The sequence below is a fragment of the Callospermophilus lateralis genome, chromosome X, assembly GCF_048772815.1.
Source record: "Callospermophilus lateralis isolate mCalLat2 chromosome X, mCalLat2.hap1, whole genome shotgun sequence".
NCBI lineage: Eukaryota > Metazoa > Chordata > Mammalia > Rodentia > Sciuridae > Callospermophilus > Callospermophilus lateralis.
In genome coordinates this window covers 32,552,409-32,570,486 of record NC_135325.1, presented here as the reverse complement: position 1 = coordinate 32,570,486, position 18,078 = coordinate 32,552,409, and the positions used below count along the sequence as shown (strand labels likewise).

The following is an 18,078-nucleotide window of genomic DNA, read 5'->3' as shown; positions in this document are numbered from 1 at the left end:
TGCTGATAATAGATATGATAGAACATTATACATAGTGTATTAGTTTTCAGTTTCTGTAACAAAATGCCTGCAATAATTAAGAAAAGGAAAGGTTTATTTTATCTCAGTTTTGGAAGTTACAGTCCATGACCTGCCCTGTTGCTTGGGTCTGTGGCAGCACCTCTTGGTGGGAATGTGTGGTGGAACAACCCATTCACCTTGTGACTGGGAATTGAAAAAAGGAAGATGAAAGTTTTGGGGTCAAAAAAAAAAAAAAAGAAAGTTTTGGGGTCTCGTTATTTGCCTCAAGGACACACCTTCAGTGGTGTAAGACCTCCCATCATGCCTCACCTCTTGAAGGTTTCCACCAAGCTGAGGACTAATCCTTTAACAAATAGGCCTTTGGGAGACGCTCAAGATCGAAACTATTACCCATAGAACATAGTAAACATTGTTCTTTCTTTTTCTGATATAACTTTCTCCATTAATAGCAAATGATATGAGAGATCATTTTTACCATTATGTATTTTAATATTGTTAGCCGAAGAACTGAATTTAGAAGTCTGAAATTTCCCTCCTAAGAGAAAATTATAGCAAAGTGTCTAAGAGTTTTTTATGGTTTTTTGGGTCCCCCTCCCCCGACATTTTAATCATTTTTGCTTGGGTCTGTTTGACTCATGTGTAGGACCAGGGGAGCAGCACTCCTCCCTTATTCATAGAATTGAATGCTTATACATGATTTTGCTGTTTTTATTTTTCCTAGTGAGAAAGCCCTTAAGGGAATGAGGCTTAAAGACTTGCAGCTGATTATCTTAGCTGTGTCATAGCCACAGTCCCAATAAGCCAGCTCTCCAGCCCCTGAATCATGACTGCTCAAATTTATACTGCAGCATTTAGCTTCCCAAGGGGTGTAATTACTTTCTCCATGATTTCTAGTGTTTGAAATGACCTAATCAAAAGCCTTCACCCCTGCTTTCCTCTGGTGTGTGGCAAAGTAAGCTGCATTTATAGCAACTGGAAATTCCAGCAGCCTGGTTCTTGCTGGCAGATGGCAGCAGGACTGGCTTGAGGGATGCTTCTGGGAAAAATCAAGGGCTCAGCAATTCTGTCTTGTGCTGTCCTGGGCAGAAAAAAACTTGACTACTTATCATCCCATCCTCCTCCACCATAAGCCTTAGAAATGAGACATGACCCAGTATGCACACTGTTCAGAGTGCCATAATAACCACCAAAGGTATCATTCTACCTTGTCCTTCTGGTGGCTGAGGGACTTGAATTGGACCAGAACAGATGATGCTTAACCACTTCTGAAGGACGATGCATTTAGTTACTCCTAAAATTCACACCTTAGACCTGATTTCTAAGATTTCCTTTGTGTTTTTTACTTGTTGAAAATTGGTGGTAGCATTATGGCCATGCTCTTCATATACTTCCTCAGGCCTGATGGATTTTTTTTCCTCACTCTATTTCAGGACTCATCGTCGGGGTGATCCTGAGATATGGCACCCCTGCCACCAGTGGCCGTGACAAGTCACTCAGCTGTACTCAGGAAGACAGGGCCTTCAGCACCTTATTAGTGAATGTCAGTGGGAAGTTCTTTGAATACACTCTGAAAGGAGAAATCAGCCCTGGCAAGATCAACAGTGTAGAACAGAATGACATGCTGCGGAAGGTGAGCTGGCATATGGTTAACATGGTTGTTGATTCCTTGGCTCCATCTTGACCTTGTGGAAATCCTTCCAAACTCCTGGAATATCAACATTCCTGGTTCTCAGTTTTGCCAGGAGGCTTTTGGGCCATTACGAGAAGATAAGAACCTTATTTTACTCATACCTTTCAGATTTATGTATGACCTCCTGGGCTTGTTAGGATCTGTTGTAGATGTGGGCCCCTGATTATGCAGTGAGTTTGTATATTCACATTTATTTTCTCCAACTGCTATTTCTTCCTTACTATTTTTTCTTATCCTTGTGGTTTAGAGATGAGATTGTTTCTTTCTTAAAATAACATTGATTTCACTTTAAACTTATTTATTCAGAATTCAGAAATGTGATTCTTAGTTTTTTTGTGGTTCTTTTCCCATAGTCTACAAATATTTGAGGGCTTACTCTCATTGATGACTGATGCCAAAGGCCCAAAGAATCTTTAAGGAAAGAAGAAGAGCTTGTTGTCTTAGAATTTGAGTCCAAGCATTTTTTCCTTTGATATCAGAGTAATAAAAATATTTCACAGGAAAAAATATTGTGTCTTTTCATGTGGGTGATTTCAAAGATAAGTGTGATTTATACTTATTGACACATATTCCATTACCTTAGAGACCAGGGCTTATCATTAGGTGGACTTCTGTATAGCAGGTCAGGGGAATCCAGGTTGTGGAAAGCCACTTTTAATGTAGAAAAAGCTAATGTGTATAATGAGCTGCATTATACACAGGTGTGCTCCAAAAATTAAATTATTGTTCTTCAAATATACTGTTCCTTAGAGCAAATTATTCTCTATCTGGAATATTAATTATGACCATCTTCTCTCTGTCCCTAATGGCAGTACTGTTGTGCTCTTTGCTCTCATTTCATAATAAAGCATGGAATTTCCATTAACATTGTGAAACTAGATGCAACCGAATGGCATTCCAGTGTATATACCATGCTAATCACTGTTTTGAAATGATGGCGTGAATCCTTCATATTGGATTGCATAGAATAGGGGAAAACAGGGAAATGATATCCACTTATTTTCACCTTTTAGGTTGTGATAGAAGATGAAGCTGACTTCTGCTCTTTTTATCTTAAAAACATTTATTCAAATCTCTTCTTTTTGAAATTCTGCTACCAGAGCAAAGGTGGGAAAACAAACAAGGTAGAGATGATTATTGCTAGTTGAGGGGAGAACAGGCATATTAAGGCAATGAGGTTGGTGTGAAAAACATTGAACTGTGATAAGAAAACCCTTGTGCTTGTGGGTACATTATTTGTTTTTTTTTTTTTTTGATATCCATCAAGTCTGACTATTCATGGGTCCAGGTTCCTCATTGGGTAGGTACTGCCCAAGATTCACCCTCACTCTGACATTCCCTCTTTTGTAAATTATTCTTATCTTTAGCAAGAAGATAGAATAAAATATAACTTGCAAGAATCACTCTTGTTTTAATTAGGCTGATTAACATCTCCAGTTTCTAAAGAAAAAAGCTAATTTTTAATAATTAGAATGAAGATTTAAAATAATTAATTATAATAAAAGCTGATTAATCCACCCACATGAACAAATTCTTTAAAAAGGTTAGTGTGTTTATAGGATATTAAATTCTTTTTGGTATGTGGTTAAGACATTGCTGACTAGAAGTTTCAGAGTGATTTCCTTAAATAAGCCTTACAGGTAGTTTCATCCCATTGGAGTTACTGAATTTATGTTGATATTCAGGAAGCTACTAAACTCACTAATGACTTTGATCTAGGCCACATCAAGTATTACAGAAGGCTGGTCACTCAAAAGAGACTTAAATTCAGTAGAATTATATCTATAAAGGATTACATGAGAAGATCCAGAGAGTTAATAATCATGACAATATTTTTAATGCAGTTAAGACATAATAAAGATGATAAAAATCAAGATGTTTTCATTTATTGTGGAAAAACATTGGCCTACAGCTCTCTGTGAGTTCTCAACATTGAATTGAACCGTTATGTCTTAACACGTCTTAAAACAATACACGGAGAGGGGCTGGGGATGTGGCTCAAGCGGTAGCGCGCTCACCTGGCATGCTTGCGGCCTGGGTTCGATCCTCAGCACCACATACAAACAAAGATGTTGTGTCCGCCAAAAACTAAAAAATAAAAAAAAAATGTTAAAAAAAAACACACGAAGATCATACGTCAGAAGTGCTGTGGGGAGAATATGCCAGTCCACAAGGAAGACATGATTTTTCTTCTGGGATTAGTCCAAGATTTGTCACACTGATGTTATTTACACCAAATGTTCAAATTCAGTCGTGACTTCAATATTGAGCAAATAATATAGCACTAGTTGGCATTAAACTAAAGATGGACTTTTTTTTCTTTTTAAACTTTTAGGTAACATTTGATCCAGAGGTATTTTTCAACATTCTGCTGCCTCCAATTATTTTTCATGCTGGGTACAGTTTAAAGAAGGTAAGAAGGTTTGCTACTAATGTTTTAAGGCATATGAATCTCTGTGTTAATTTACCTGCATAGTTTTCCAGTTTTTCCCTTCTCTCAGATTCCTTATTACTGTCTTCTGTACCCACTCAGAGACTCTAGGTGACTCATGATCAGTGATTCATTTCTGTTTCAAAATCTAGAACTTTTCTATACTTCCAGTATGAAAGTAACTTGGTGCAGCTATTCTGGAAAACAAAGTAGGAGTTACCTATAAAACTAAAGTTGAATTTGCCATAAGACCCAGCAATTCCATTGCTTAGGGTTTATCTCAGAGAAAGGAAAACTTATATTTACACAAAACCTGTACCTGACTGTTCATACTACCTTATTTATAATAGACAAAAAACTGGAAATAACCAAAATGTTCTAAGTAGCGGAATAGCTGAACAAACTGTGGTGCATCTATACAATGGAACAGTACTCAGCAATAAGATCAAACAAACAATTAATACTGATACCCAGTGTATCAGTATCAGTATCACTGGGTATCAGTATTGATACTGTGATATTGGTACTATGTATCAGTATCAATAGTTTTTTTGATCATTTTGGGTGGACCAAGAAATCATTATTAAGATCAGCCTGAAAAGATTACATACTCAATGATTTTATTTATATAGCATTCTAGAAATGACAAAATTATAGGATTGGAGAAAAATTAGTGGTTGCCACATATTAGGGATGGTGGGAGGGTCAGGGTTGGGTGAGTATAAAAGGATACCATAAGGGACAGCTTTGTGATGATGGAATAATTCTGTATCTTTTAAAAAATATTTTTAGATGTTGATGGACCTTTATTTTATTCATTTTATTTGTATGTGGTGCTGAGAATCGAACCCCGTGCCTCATACATGCTAGGCAAGCTCTCTACCATTGAGCCACAACTCCAATCCCATAATTCTGTATCTTAAACAATGTCTTTTTTTTGTGGTGCCAGGGATCAATCCCAGGACCTCATGCATACTAGGGAATCACTCTACCACTGAGCTACGTCTTCAGTCAAGTATTGTATCTTGATTGTGCTAGTAGTTGTGCAGATCTGCACATGTGATAAAATGACATTGAACTATGCACATGCACTGTACCCATGTCGTTTTCTGTGTTTTCACATTTGCCTGTAATTATATAAGATATAACCGGTGGAGGAAACTGGGTGAAGAATACAGGGGACATATCTGTACTGTCTTTGCAACTTCAGTGAATCTATAATTTTTCTAATTTTTTTCTGCACTAGGGATGGAACCCAGAGGTTCTGTACCACTGACATACATCCTCAGCCCTGCTTTTTTTTTTTACTTTGATTTTGGGTCTCACCAAGTTGCAGGCTGGTTTCAAACTTGAGATCCTTCTGCCTCAGCCACCTGCTTCAGAGTTGTTGGGATTACAGGCATACACCACCACACTGGCTACTAAAATAAAAAATTTTAAAGAACATAGAATCATTATTATTGAGGGTTATTGTGTTTGATATCAATATTAGACCTAAGCCTCAGGTTATTTAAGATACTAAAAGTGTGGGTGGCTCTTTCCCTCTTCCTTTGATGGAATATTGTGTGGAAAATGAACCCCCAAAAGGCCTCCCTGAGATAACTTAAGCCATGGTAGTTATTTCAGTTCTTGTTTCAGTGAGTCGAGAAAAGGGAGATATTGACTGACAATAAAACTGAACGACATCTTTAGGAGCTAGACAATGCTAGGATCTATTGCGGGGAAAAAGAGGAAAGAAACAAATTACCTATATTAGCAATGAAAGAGAAGATGTTACTAGAAACTCTTCAGAAATTGAAAAGGATAAAGAGGAAGTACTAAAAACAATTTTGTGCAAGTAAATTTGACAAGCCAGGTGAAATAGACAAATTCCTTGAAAGACAAATTATGAAAACTGACCCAAGAAGAGATAGAAAACTTGAACAACCCTATGCTAATTAAAAAAATAAGTTTATAATTGAAAACCATAAGCTAAGATGGCTTCATTGGCAAACTATAGCAAGCATTTAAGGACAAAATAATGCCAATTCTACATAAACTCTGAAAATAGAGGAGGGACCACTTCCCAATCATTTTATGAGAGGATGCCTGCCTATCAGTCTGGTTCTTCTGGCAAAGCCATTTTGCAGTTTTTAAACTATTTCCAATTGATACAAATATAATTATAGTTTATGGAGTGTCTGTTATGGACAGGAACTTTGCACATATTTATTTGTGTTTTTCATACATTCTGTGTAATCCTTACAGAAACTGGAAGAAAATGATGGTGGTTATATGTTAGCTCACATTGCTTTCTCCCCAGGCTTCTAATGGATTGAAAACAGATACAAAGGCCAGGCATGGTGTTTTATGCCTGTAATCCCAGGTACTCAGGAGGCTGAGAGAGGAGGATCAAAAGTTCAAGGGCCAGCCTGGGCAATTTAGTGAGACCTTGTCTGAAAATTTTAAAAGAGGCTGGGTTGTCGCTCAGTGGTAAAGTGCCCCTGTGTTCATGCGGAAAAAAAAAAAAAAAGGAAGGAAGGAAGAAAGAGGATGTGAGGGAAAGAAAAGAGACACACGGAATTAACTCATGATTAAAAATCAATTTATTATCTAAAGTCTCTGATTAACCTGTGTTGTACGTAGCTTAGACGTTAATAACAGATCTCCTTGCAGTCATTTCAAGAATTGAAGACAGATGCCATTTAGCCACTGGCTTGGTCATAACCACAGGTAGAGAGGCTAAAATGCAGAGATTATAGAATTGCTGAGATTGCCTGAGGCTGCCTCTTTTGCTCACAGCATGGAGGCTTGAGGAGCAGGAATGATTCTCCACCTTGCACAACAAGGTTAAGTCATTTTCTCCTTCCGTAGGTCAATTGACTCTGCCTTACTACATCACCTTCAGGGTGGAAAAAAGGAGTCGGGAGAGGAATGGAACAGAAGTCCTCTTTCTACTATGGGTACTTGAGGAGCAGGAGGCTGTGGGTTTCTGCACATCAGTCCAAAACACATTTGTGCACTCACATGTAGTGTCCATCATTTCACTGATGATGAAACTGAACTCAGAATGATTAATGGTGCAGATGAGGTTACTTAGATGGTATGGGACTGAGTCAAGGTTATGTTCTGTCTGTCTGACTCCAGGGCCCAAGGTCATTCCTTTGTGCTGCACTGCCTCTGGATTTAAATTGTCTAATAAAACAAACCGTATCATTTTTCTGACTTCATCTACGGGGTTGCCAAAATCATCTGAAACTGCATGTCACTTGTTGACACCTAATGAATAGGAGATGGTTATTATGAGTATAAATAATGTTATTCTTCACCTAAATGGAAATTCTTCTTCAGATCAAATGGGTGATGAATAATTTGGTATTTTAAATAACTAATCTTAATGTATAATCAAAATAATAGTCACTTTAAAATGATACCAAATCATGGGTTGTGAAAGCCACTCAGATGGTTGAAAAACACTTTATTTTTGCAGAACCTTCTCTTCATCAGCCCTATTTTTCTCAAAAGGAAAACAAATAACAGGCTCTGCCAGTTCCCAGTTGAAGTTGTTTTTGACATGCTAGTTTTTTGGATTATCAAATATTAGTCACTTTCCTTTTTAAATAGTCCTTATAAAGGTACTTAAATAGTTGGTTTTTGCTATGGTTGTCACCTCTGATTAAGCCTATTATCAATTAAATATGTAGTAAATATTTTACCATTTAATTGATGCTTTGTAAAAGGATACATGGAGACCATTTAACCTATGCACATATAGTCCTCAGGCAGACAAGGCTTTTTTCTGACTTGAAAAAGGTTACCATTGGAATTAGCTTTGATTTTTGTGCCACCCCTCACAGTTTTCTTACACAGCATTGGATGGTAAAGAACACATTTATGAAAGCCTTCATTTTTTGTGAACTGCCCCCACCAAACACTGCACACACATGCGCGCGTACACACACACACACACACACACACACCGTCCCCCACTTCCTTTCTCCATCCTTCTCATGGGTGCAGGTACAAGTTATGTAAAACATATCAGTGGGAAATGGGAGAAGGTAGGGTTTCCGAAGGAGTATAAATATAAGGCTTAATGGGAATCAGGTGGATTTTTACTAACAAAAACTTTCTTGAAGGCTTTACCAATGCATGCCACCATCTCCTTTGTCACTTTTGGCCATTTGGTATATAGTAGAGGAGACTCTGTACCATCTTATCTGTATTATAGCCCAGTAGGAATATGTTGAAAGATGTAGCATTTCACTCCACACCCCCTGTACTTTCTCCCCCAGAGGGAAGTGGTCAGAATTGAGGAGTTTGGTAGCAGAGCAGCTTATGCAGTGAGAACACAATGAACTGGGATCTGAGGACTGGCTCTCCAATTTGGAGTTCTGATTTGGTGGATATATGACTTTAGGAAACTCATGTCAGGCCTTTGAGCCTTATGTTTCTTTCATATAAGATGGTTCAAATAATAATTTCATACTGGGGCATTATGAGAATTGAATGTACTAATGTATGTGAAAGTACTTCGAGAACTGTGAAGTACACATTTAAATACTAGATCTATTACAGAAATAAGTGGCGTATCTCTTCAAGGCACAGTAAAATTTTAGTTCATGTCAGCAGATATGAATGGGAGATGGATAATTTGTGTGTGTGTGTGTGTGTGTGTGTGTGTGTGTTTCTAGAATATATTATGAATGTATTTTTGGTGGTAGATTTGCATTTCTAATTTTGTGCTCTGGTTAATATCATGAATATGAATTTGTCTAATGCATATTCATACTAATCCTGGAGATGATTACCCAAAAGAAAGCTGAGTTGCCAAGAAAGCACATCTGGGATTGAAATTTGTTCCTGGATACTTCTCATGGTCTCATGTCTTGTCCTTGATGCACTCCTAGCACTTCCTCATTTAAGCCCTTAATGGAGTTTTTAAATGGAAGCAGGCTCATAGTTGTTGTTGTTTTAAAATCTGTTTTTTAAATGCTGGTGTATGAATGCATAAGCATAAAAACCATTAGGGACAATGATTTAAGAGACAAACATAATGTGTTCATAATATGTCCAGGAAGCACCCTCATTTGGCAAGGCAAGTCCTTGAATAATTCTCTTCTGAGCAGATGGCTTAGGGACATTAGATGTTCCTTGACATCTTCTTTGCAGCCTCAGATAGGGCCGAATATTGGTGAAGGCCAAAGCCTAAGTCTTGGACTCTCTATCTGTGACACTGGCCAGAGGACACTGACAGCTCTTTGTCCTATTTCATGGTGACTGCGTGTTGTAGGTTGGGTTATTCTACTTGTGCCCTGCTTTTCCTTAACATTGCTCAACTGGCATGTTGGGGATATGATGCCTTTAAAAAAATTAAAGTGTTCCTGGCCTTTGTTTGATTAAGGTGTATGGAGGATTTAGTTCTGATTGTCATTTGAGAATAGCTTTTGCCTTGAGAAGTAAGAAACAGGGCTGACAGTCTCAAGAACAGGCATAAATTTTCCCATTATTAGAATTTTCCATGGGCCTAATGACACAAATGTGTGTGTGTGTGTGTGTGTGTGTCTGTGTATTTTAAGGTAAGTATTATGGTAAGTAGTGAATGTGCAGAAGCATTAAAGATTGCAGTTTCACCACTTCTTTCTGAATAATTGTTAGATCTTATATTGTTATGGTTTTCTTCCTATATAAATTTACCCATCATAAATGCAGCTGTCTGTTCTCATTTCTCCACTTATGTCTCTATTGTTCCTCTTTCCAAAACCCCCCAAATCAATTCAAATGTATATAAGGATATGCTTCAGGTCCCATGATAGATATTTAGGACTGTGTTTTCTGATCCTAAATTAAATAGAAAACTCCTTAGATGGTACTTTCCTACTTACTGGTTTCATACATATATCTGTGATGATCTAAAGTACCACCAGAACTGGAAGAAACTAGCTGCATCATGAAGCAGAATGATTTAGGTTAAAACTATAAAAATTATTGGTCTATTTATGCACACACATGCATAAATACATGCATATACTCTTAACTAAATATAATAAGCTAGAATAGTTTTGTCTGAAGCTTTACTAAGTCTTTGCTTGCTTGCTCAGCAATTAGCAATGCAGATGATATTTTAAAACTATGATGTTTAAGGCGAAATAGCATTATTCAGGAGTGAATTTAGTTGTTGTTTGAAATAATGGAAGGAGTAAGTAGAGTTTCACTTTTTTAAATTTTTTAAATATGTTTTTAGTTGTTGATGGACTTTATTTTATTCATTTATTTATATGCAGTACTGAGAATTGAACCCAGTGCCTCATACCTATGAGGCAAGCACTCTACCACTGAGCCACAACCCCAGCCCTGGAGTTTCATTTTAAAAGACTTTTAAATGTATTTCTTATACTTGCTGTCAAACATCAAAATGTAATTTTTTTTTTTTTATTTAGAGACACTTTTTCAGAAATCTTGGCTCTATTTTGGCCTATGCCTTCTTGGGGACTGCTGTTTCTTGCTTCATTATTGGGTAAGTGAATCTCTGTCATGTAACCAAAGTGATATGCCTCCTAAAGAGATGAGATCCATATGGGTTCACAGAGCCCAGTAATTTAAAGTAGTTTTTATTTTTTTATGAACTTGTAAACAAAAAAAAATCCCTCCCATTCCAAAGTAAAAACAAAATTCCAGGTCACATGGAAGTTTACAGTGATTACATTTATTTAGACAATGTACATACATGTTTGGTTGTAAGATGTTAACTAGATTTCTGTAACAAATATGTTTTTTAATACCAAAAACATTATAGACTTAATGAAGAATCCTAAGGATAATCTAGTAGTCACTAAGTTTTTCTTAAGTCTTTACTTTAGATGCTGTTATAGCACAGGTAACCAGGCAGTCTTTCATATGCTCAAACACTGGAATCTTTGGCTGGTACCAGATCAGCTGAACTTGCAAATGAGAAGCCAACCATTTAAAGAAGGTTTTAAGTTGACAACTTAAACATGAATGGAAAAGCCCTAATTGAAAATTTATAGCTGTCACAACTATGACTGATGATAGAGTCCAGTATTTTGATGTTTGTGACTGATGACAGGATTGAGACCTACACTGTCAAGTATGGTAGTTGTTAGCCAGGTGTGACTATTTAAATTAAAACTGATTAAAATGAAATAAAATTGTGCCCTGTTCCCAGATCTTGGTTTCTAATATCATTCTCTGATAAAAAAAAGGCTTAGTCTAGGGCTAGGACAGGAGACATACATGAAAATGGAGCATCTTTTAATGTCTGAAAATAAAGAAGTACTCAAAGCCAAACAGATAAACACAAGGATGTAGGGCATCTCAAAGGGATACAAGTGCCAACTTGAAAGCTCCTATAATGGACAATCCCCTCTATGGCTGAAGAATAACAAAATCAATGACATTGTATTAGATTATCACCAAAATATGAAATATCCCTGAGTCCACACTGATATAAATAAATGATTGGATGAATAAATAAATGGTTGAGAAGAGGCAAATCTATGCTGAATTCCAAATAATTTGTGTAGATACATCCCCTTCAAGCTACATTTCTCAGCCCAACTTCACTTTAAGTGTGGGTGAGGGAAAAAGGGTAACTTTAAAAGTGAATAAGGGGCTGGGGATGTGGCTCAAGTGGTAGCGCGCTCGCCTGGCATGCGTGTGGCCCGGGTTCGATCCTCAGCACCACGTACAAACAAAGATGTTGTGTCCGCCGAGAACTAAAAAATAAATATTAAAAAATAAATAAATTAAAAAAAAGTGAATAAAATGTGGAAGATAATATTTGAGTCAGAAGATCAAGGTCAACATCAATGATGATAAGTGATATTAATGTATGTACACTTGATGCTTGTGATAAAGGCACTTTTTTACCCTGCTCTTCTACCCTAGAATGCATCAACTTAGATTAACCATGAAAAAAATCAGGTAAATCCCAATTGAAATACACTCTACAAAATATCTGCCTAGTATTCCTCAGAACTGCCAAGGTCATCAGAAAACAAGCAATGTCTGAAAAACTGTGTCACATCCAAGAAGAGAAGAAAAAGATCTGATGATTAAATATCAAGTGGCAGCCTGGGTGGCGTCCTAGAGCAGAAAAGGGACATTAGGTAAAAACTAAGAAAATCTGAATATAGCAAGGACTTTGATTTTTTAAAATTAGCTGGAAACCTGGAGATAAAGGGGGGGATCTTTTATTCTATCAAAAAGGAGGGGCTTGGGGTTTGTTCTTTAAGAGATAACAAATTACTGAAGAGCCAACAGGTTACCTAATTGGCATTAATGACAGTGAGAGGCAAGATGGGGAAAAGGTATCTGAGAGAATTCTGCTGCCCAGGTCTAAGATTGTGGTGGGAAGAAATGCAGAGGAAGGTCTAGTTTAAGGAAATGTTTCAAAGGTACATGAAAGAAGCCTTTGATGAAAAACAAAGGGAAAATCAAATCTGCATCGTAGAGTTGCTATGACCTGAAATTGAAGTGGGTAAGTATCTGGAACTATGCCTGGCACACCCTAGGAAGCATTAAGTTATGGCTATTTCTTCTCATAAGGATCATGTTCTACAAATAGTTATTATGCTCTTTTCTTAGCCAATCACTTTTCTAGGCATCCAGGACACAAAGATAAGCAATGGCATGGTCCTTATTTTCATAGATCTTGTTATTAGAAAGTTGTCTGTACCATACAATGAGTTAATTACATGGTTATTTTTACTCCTAATCCCTGCAGCTGCTGTTGTCACTGCTACTACCCCTCCAAACACACATGTAACACATACTAGGCCTTTTAAGTACTCCTCACTGTTCCCAATTTGTAAGCTGTCATATAAGAAATATGCTTTAGCCAAGCTGAAAAATTGAACTTGATGATCCCTGCTGGACCACATCACATTCTGAACAACATAAGGAGGGCTGCTGCTGGCCTGCTTAATCCAAACAGAGCAAGAAGCCATACATGTTGATGGGAACACTGATGTAGTCTAGTAGGATATTTGGGGGATTTGCCCCTTTGACACAGAAGGCTGGGATAGTGATAGGCTGAACATTTGGATCTTTATGACCAATCCATTTTTTTTTCTCTCCAACTATATCCTACCCATTCTTTTTTTTTTTCTTTTTTTTTTTTTTTTTTTCGGGGGAGTGAACCCAGGGATGCTTTACTGCTGAGCCACACCCACAGTCTTATTTATATTTTTATTTTGAGACAAGGTCTTGCTAAGTTGCTCAGAGCCTCACTAAGTTGCTGAGACTGCCATCGACCTTGCTCCCTTCCTGCCTCAACCTCCCACGTTGTTGGTATTACAGGCATGCACCACTGCGTCCAGCTCAACCCATTCATTTTCTATGACTTTAAATGCACTATGTTAGAATTCTGTGAGTTTTGTAGCAATTTATTACACATTATGCCAGGTCCTATCTTTATCTTTCCCCTCTTATTACCAAGTTGCTTAATATGCCTTAACTTTGTTGCTAATTTTCCACCATGCTTCATAGTTGCTACAGTTGTTGTTAATCACAGCTTTAAAAATGAAATAGTCAGATGTTTCAGCAAGATGACATTAGCTGCAAACCATTACTGCCATAATTCTGTTTGCCCATGTTACTGGTAAATGTCTACCCATTGAAGGTACCTAATGCTTTTCTAAATCTCCCTTAAAATATTGTATTCTTGCAGGGCTGGGGTTGTGGCTCAGTGGTACAGTGCTCGCCTAGCATGCGTGAGGTGCTGGTTCAATCCTCAGCACCATATAAAAATAAAATAAAGCTATTGTGTCCCTATACAACTAAAAAATATATATTAAAATTTTAAAAAATATTGTATTCTTAGCACCAATCCATTTACATTTTGTAAGTTTTTTTTTTCCTGACATAGTTTACCTTGCCTTCTTACAGAAATCTCATGTATGGTGTGGTGAAGCTCATGAAGATTGTGGGACAGCTCTCTGATAAGTTTTACTACACAGATTGTTTGTTTTTTGGAGCAATTATCTCTGCCACTGACCCAGGTATTTGTATATTTGGATTTATCATTATGAAACTCCATTATTTAACCTTAATTTTGGAACAGTCATTAACTTTTGTTGCAGTAGAGAGACTGTAGTATTAACAGAGTGGTGGAGGAAGGGAATAATAGGTAGGCCTAACAGACTGAGACTTTCTAGGAAGAGTATGCATTTACCTTTTTATTATTATTTTTGTAGTGATGAAATATATGCAATATAACATTTACCACCACAATTATTTCTTCTTTTTCTCTGTGGTGCTGGGGATAGAACCCAGGGCCTCATACATGCTAAGCAGAGCACTCTACCACTGAGCTACATTCCCAACCCCATCTTAATCATTTCTAAGTGTATATTTCAGTAGTATTAAGTGTATTTACATATTTGGGTAACCAGTCTTTAGAACTTTTTCATCATGTACAGTTGAAACTTTATATCCATTAAGCAACAAATCCCCTTGTCTCCTTGCCTTGAGCCCTTGTCAATCATCATTCTACTTCCTGTCCCTATGAACTTCACTATTCTAGTTCTCTCATGTAAGTAGAATCATACAGTATTTGTCTTTTTGTGACTTTCTTGTTTCATTTAGCATAATGTCCTCAAGGCTTATCCATATGGTAGCATATAACAGATTTTCTTCCTTTTTAAGGCTGAAAATTTTTCTGTTGTATGGACAGACCATATTTTGCTTATCCATTCATCCGTCACTGTACACTTGGATTGTTCCACCTGTTTTGAGAATGACAAATTTGGACATAGTTTTTATACTTAACTGTCTTCTACCTTCTTTTAGGTAGAAGGTTTAAGCAATACCTTTTGTTAGTGGAAACATACATTGGTACCTGTAGTGAATGTGATTTTTAAAAATTTTTAAATTTGTTCTTTTTAGTTTTACATGACAGTAGGATGTATTTTGACATACATACATGGAGTGTAACTTCCCATTTTTTTTTTGTTGTACATGATGTGGTGTTATACTGGTGGTGTATTCATGTATGAAAATAGGAAAGTTATATCCATTTCATTCTTCTGTTTTTCGTATTCCCCCAACCTCAATCTTGTGAACCTCCACTCCTCCCCACCGCCCCGTTATTATGATTTAAATCATCAACTCCTTTTGTGCAATGCTCCTACATGGCCCCACACTGTGATGTGATTTCCTATTCATAAGTTTCTTATCTTGTATTTTTTAGTTGAACCAGTTCTTAAAACTGGAATTATTATATGTCCCTCCTCCCCTGCAGCCCAAAAAACAATTTTTAAAAAATCTCTCTTCCAAATTGGAACCTATAATTAAATTTATTTGCATCAAGTAATTAAAAGCTATTCCTTTCTCTAAAGTCAACTATTGTGAGAATAGTCTGCCCTCCATATCTCTGTGGAGTCAACCAACTGCAGATTAAAAATATTTTTTTGAAATTTAATTTGTACTGAACATGTAGACTTCTGTTTCTTGTCATTATTTTCTAAATAATATAGTATAACAACTATTTTCATAGCATTTACAGTGTATTAGGATTAGAAATCTAGAGAAGATTTGAGGTATGTAGTCAAATGCATAGATTCAGTGCAAATACCACCCCATTTTATACAAGGAACTTGAGCATTCTCAGATTTTGGTATGCATGTAGAGGTCCTAGAACTAATTCCTCTCAGATACTGAGGGCCAACTGTACATCTACAGGAGAGAATTTATGGAGAAAAAGCTGGTCCTGTCCAAATAGTGAAGATGGAAAAGTCTTCTCAAAGTATATGATGACCTCTAACATTCTGGACATTAATAACCTTAAAGATACTAAGATTTCCGAATTTCCCATTTGACCAGATTTCTTGAGGGTCCTCTAGATCAGTGTTATCCAATAAGTCTTTCTGCAAAGATAGAAATGTTCTAAAATCTGCCCAGTCCATTATGGTAGCCATTTGCCACATACTGCTATTGGGTACTTGAAATATAGTGTAGTACAACTGAAGAACTGATTAAATATCATTTAATGTTAAGTTAAATTAAGTAAGCACATGTGGCTAATGACAACCACATTGGACAACACAGCTCTAGACAATTGTGTGGTTCTAAAGAATTTCAGTGTTCCAAAAAACTTTCACCTCTCTTGTCCTCAAAAGTTATGACAAATACCTTAAGTGAATTAGTATAGAAGATTTGGCTGACTGAAATCTTCTGGTTTGTGAGGTACTCTGGTTTGGGAAAAGAAGGTGGGATATTGAGTCACACGTATTGATGGGGTTGCATTCTAGCCATGCAAGTCATGATCAGGTAGCTTGGGTCCACTTTTTTCTTTCCTATCAGACTCCTCATCTATAAAATAGAAATATTATGTTCTGTTTCCTGGGGCTGTTTTGATGATTAAGTGAAACAACACATGTAAAACACTTGGCATAACCTTCGCTAATTATGTTGGCTACTAAACTGTACATCTGATTCATACAGAGGTTTCTGTTTCTCTTAACCCAAGCATGTTTCCAAAGAGCACTACAAAAGGCAGCTTTGTTATTTTAATATTAGACTGTGTGACTATCTCTAAGTGTGTACCTATTGAGAAATACGTTCTTCTGAGAAGAGTTTAATCTGTCTGAAAATGTATTACTAATCATGTTTGTCTATAACTTTACTACTCACTTCTTACCAGTACTACCAACAAGTAAGGGGAGTTAGTATGACAAAGATTACTGATATCATTTTTCTGAGCTATTAGTGTTGCTTCATTTAATTGGATATTAAGGCTTATTTTTCCAGATTATCTTCATAATTATTTACTTTCCCTTAACGTGTCTGTACTATGGTACAAAATAATGGAAGGCATTACCATGCTACATCATTTTTATTTTGCCTGTGAAGATTGGCGCAGTAAGGGTTTTGTATAAATGAATGAAAGTTCTAGAAAATTGAAAGTTTAAACTTATTAGACATCAGCACATTAACTTTAAGTGCTTTTTAAATGGAAATCTTTCCGAAACGTAGAATGTTTTGTAAATGAAAAGTGTTTTACAACCCTTCTAAAAAGCTGTTGTTTGAAAACTTAGGCCATTAAGGAGATTAAAACTTCATTGCAGAGTTAGGGGGTGATACTGAAACCAGGCCTGTTTTGCCAATCATACAGTATACCAATCACTGAGACAACAGGTTCTGAAAAAGAGAGTTTATTTTCAGGCAGCCAAGCATGGAGATGAGAGCCCCAAGTCTCAAATCCACCTCTCTGCGGATAGGGTTTGGGGCTATTTATGGGATAAAGAATCAGGGTGATTTAAGGTGCAGGGAAAGGTGATTGGTGGTAAAGTCAGTTGTCTGTGTGTGCTTAATCCAGCTTCATGGTCACCCATCAGAAACCTGCACAATCCCAAGCGAAGAGTTGGTAGTTTCAACCAAAATGGCCTTCAAGTCCCTGAAAAGTAACCAGGGCATCTGTTGTCACTGTAACCCATACATCTGAGGTGTTATAGGTAGCAAAGCTAGAAGGAGGCTAATAATATAAAGCTTAGTTGGTGACCTTTAAGTGGCTCTTAAAGTCAACTAAAGCAAGTAATCAAAGGATTGCACAGAAGCTCAGAGTCAGAGAAACAAAAAGTACAAAGAGTTGGTTAAAATGTATGAAAAGAGACCAGCTGTTTGTTGGCTGGTAATTTTCAAAGTTAGGATTCTGTCCTCAGACTTGGAGACTGAGGTCTTATTCTTCTATTCATTCATAATTGGCTCTCAGGTCCTTGAGAGATGCTTCTGAGCTATAAAAGACACATATTTATAATAGTAAGCCCCAATTTTGGTAATGCCTAGAAGATTATAGCCCATCAAGCAAGAGCTTGGTTTAAAGGGGAACACAAAACTAGATTACCTTCTGGTGATGGGATATGGAGTGATAGTAACTGATATGAAAAGCACAATTTGCCCCAATTATACCTACTTGCCTCAAATCACCAGTCTTTGG

At 36.9% G+C, this 18,078-nt stretch overlaps 2 protein-coding genes across 3 annotated transcripts in view; one reads left to right on the top strand and one right to left on the bottom strand.

Moving 5' to 3' along the window:
* LOC143639426 (uncharacterized) overlaps positions 1-18,078 on the bottom strand; it is an 831,269-nt gene that overhangs the window by 640,116 nt on the left and 173,075 nt on the right.
* The window catches only part of Slc9a7 (solute carrier family 9 member A7), a 135,113-nt gene that overhangs the window by 63,688 nt on the left and 53,347 nt on the right, over positions 1-18,078 (top strand). For both annotated transcript variants that reach the window (XM_077107578.1, XM_077107577.1), the window contains exons 2-5: positions 1,452-1,651; positions 4,047-4,124; positions 10,562-10,638; positions 14,031-14,143. In XM_077107578.1, the coding sequence (XP_076963693.1) occupies positions 1,452-1,651; positions 4,047-4,124; positions 10,562-10,638; positions 14,031-14,143 (468 nt within the window). The remainder of the gene's footprint in view (positions 1-1,451; positions 1,652-4,046; positions 4,125-10,561; positions 10,639-14,030; positions 14,144-18,078) is intronic.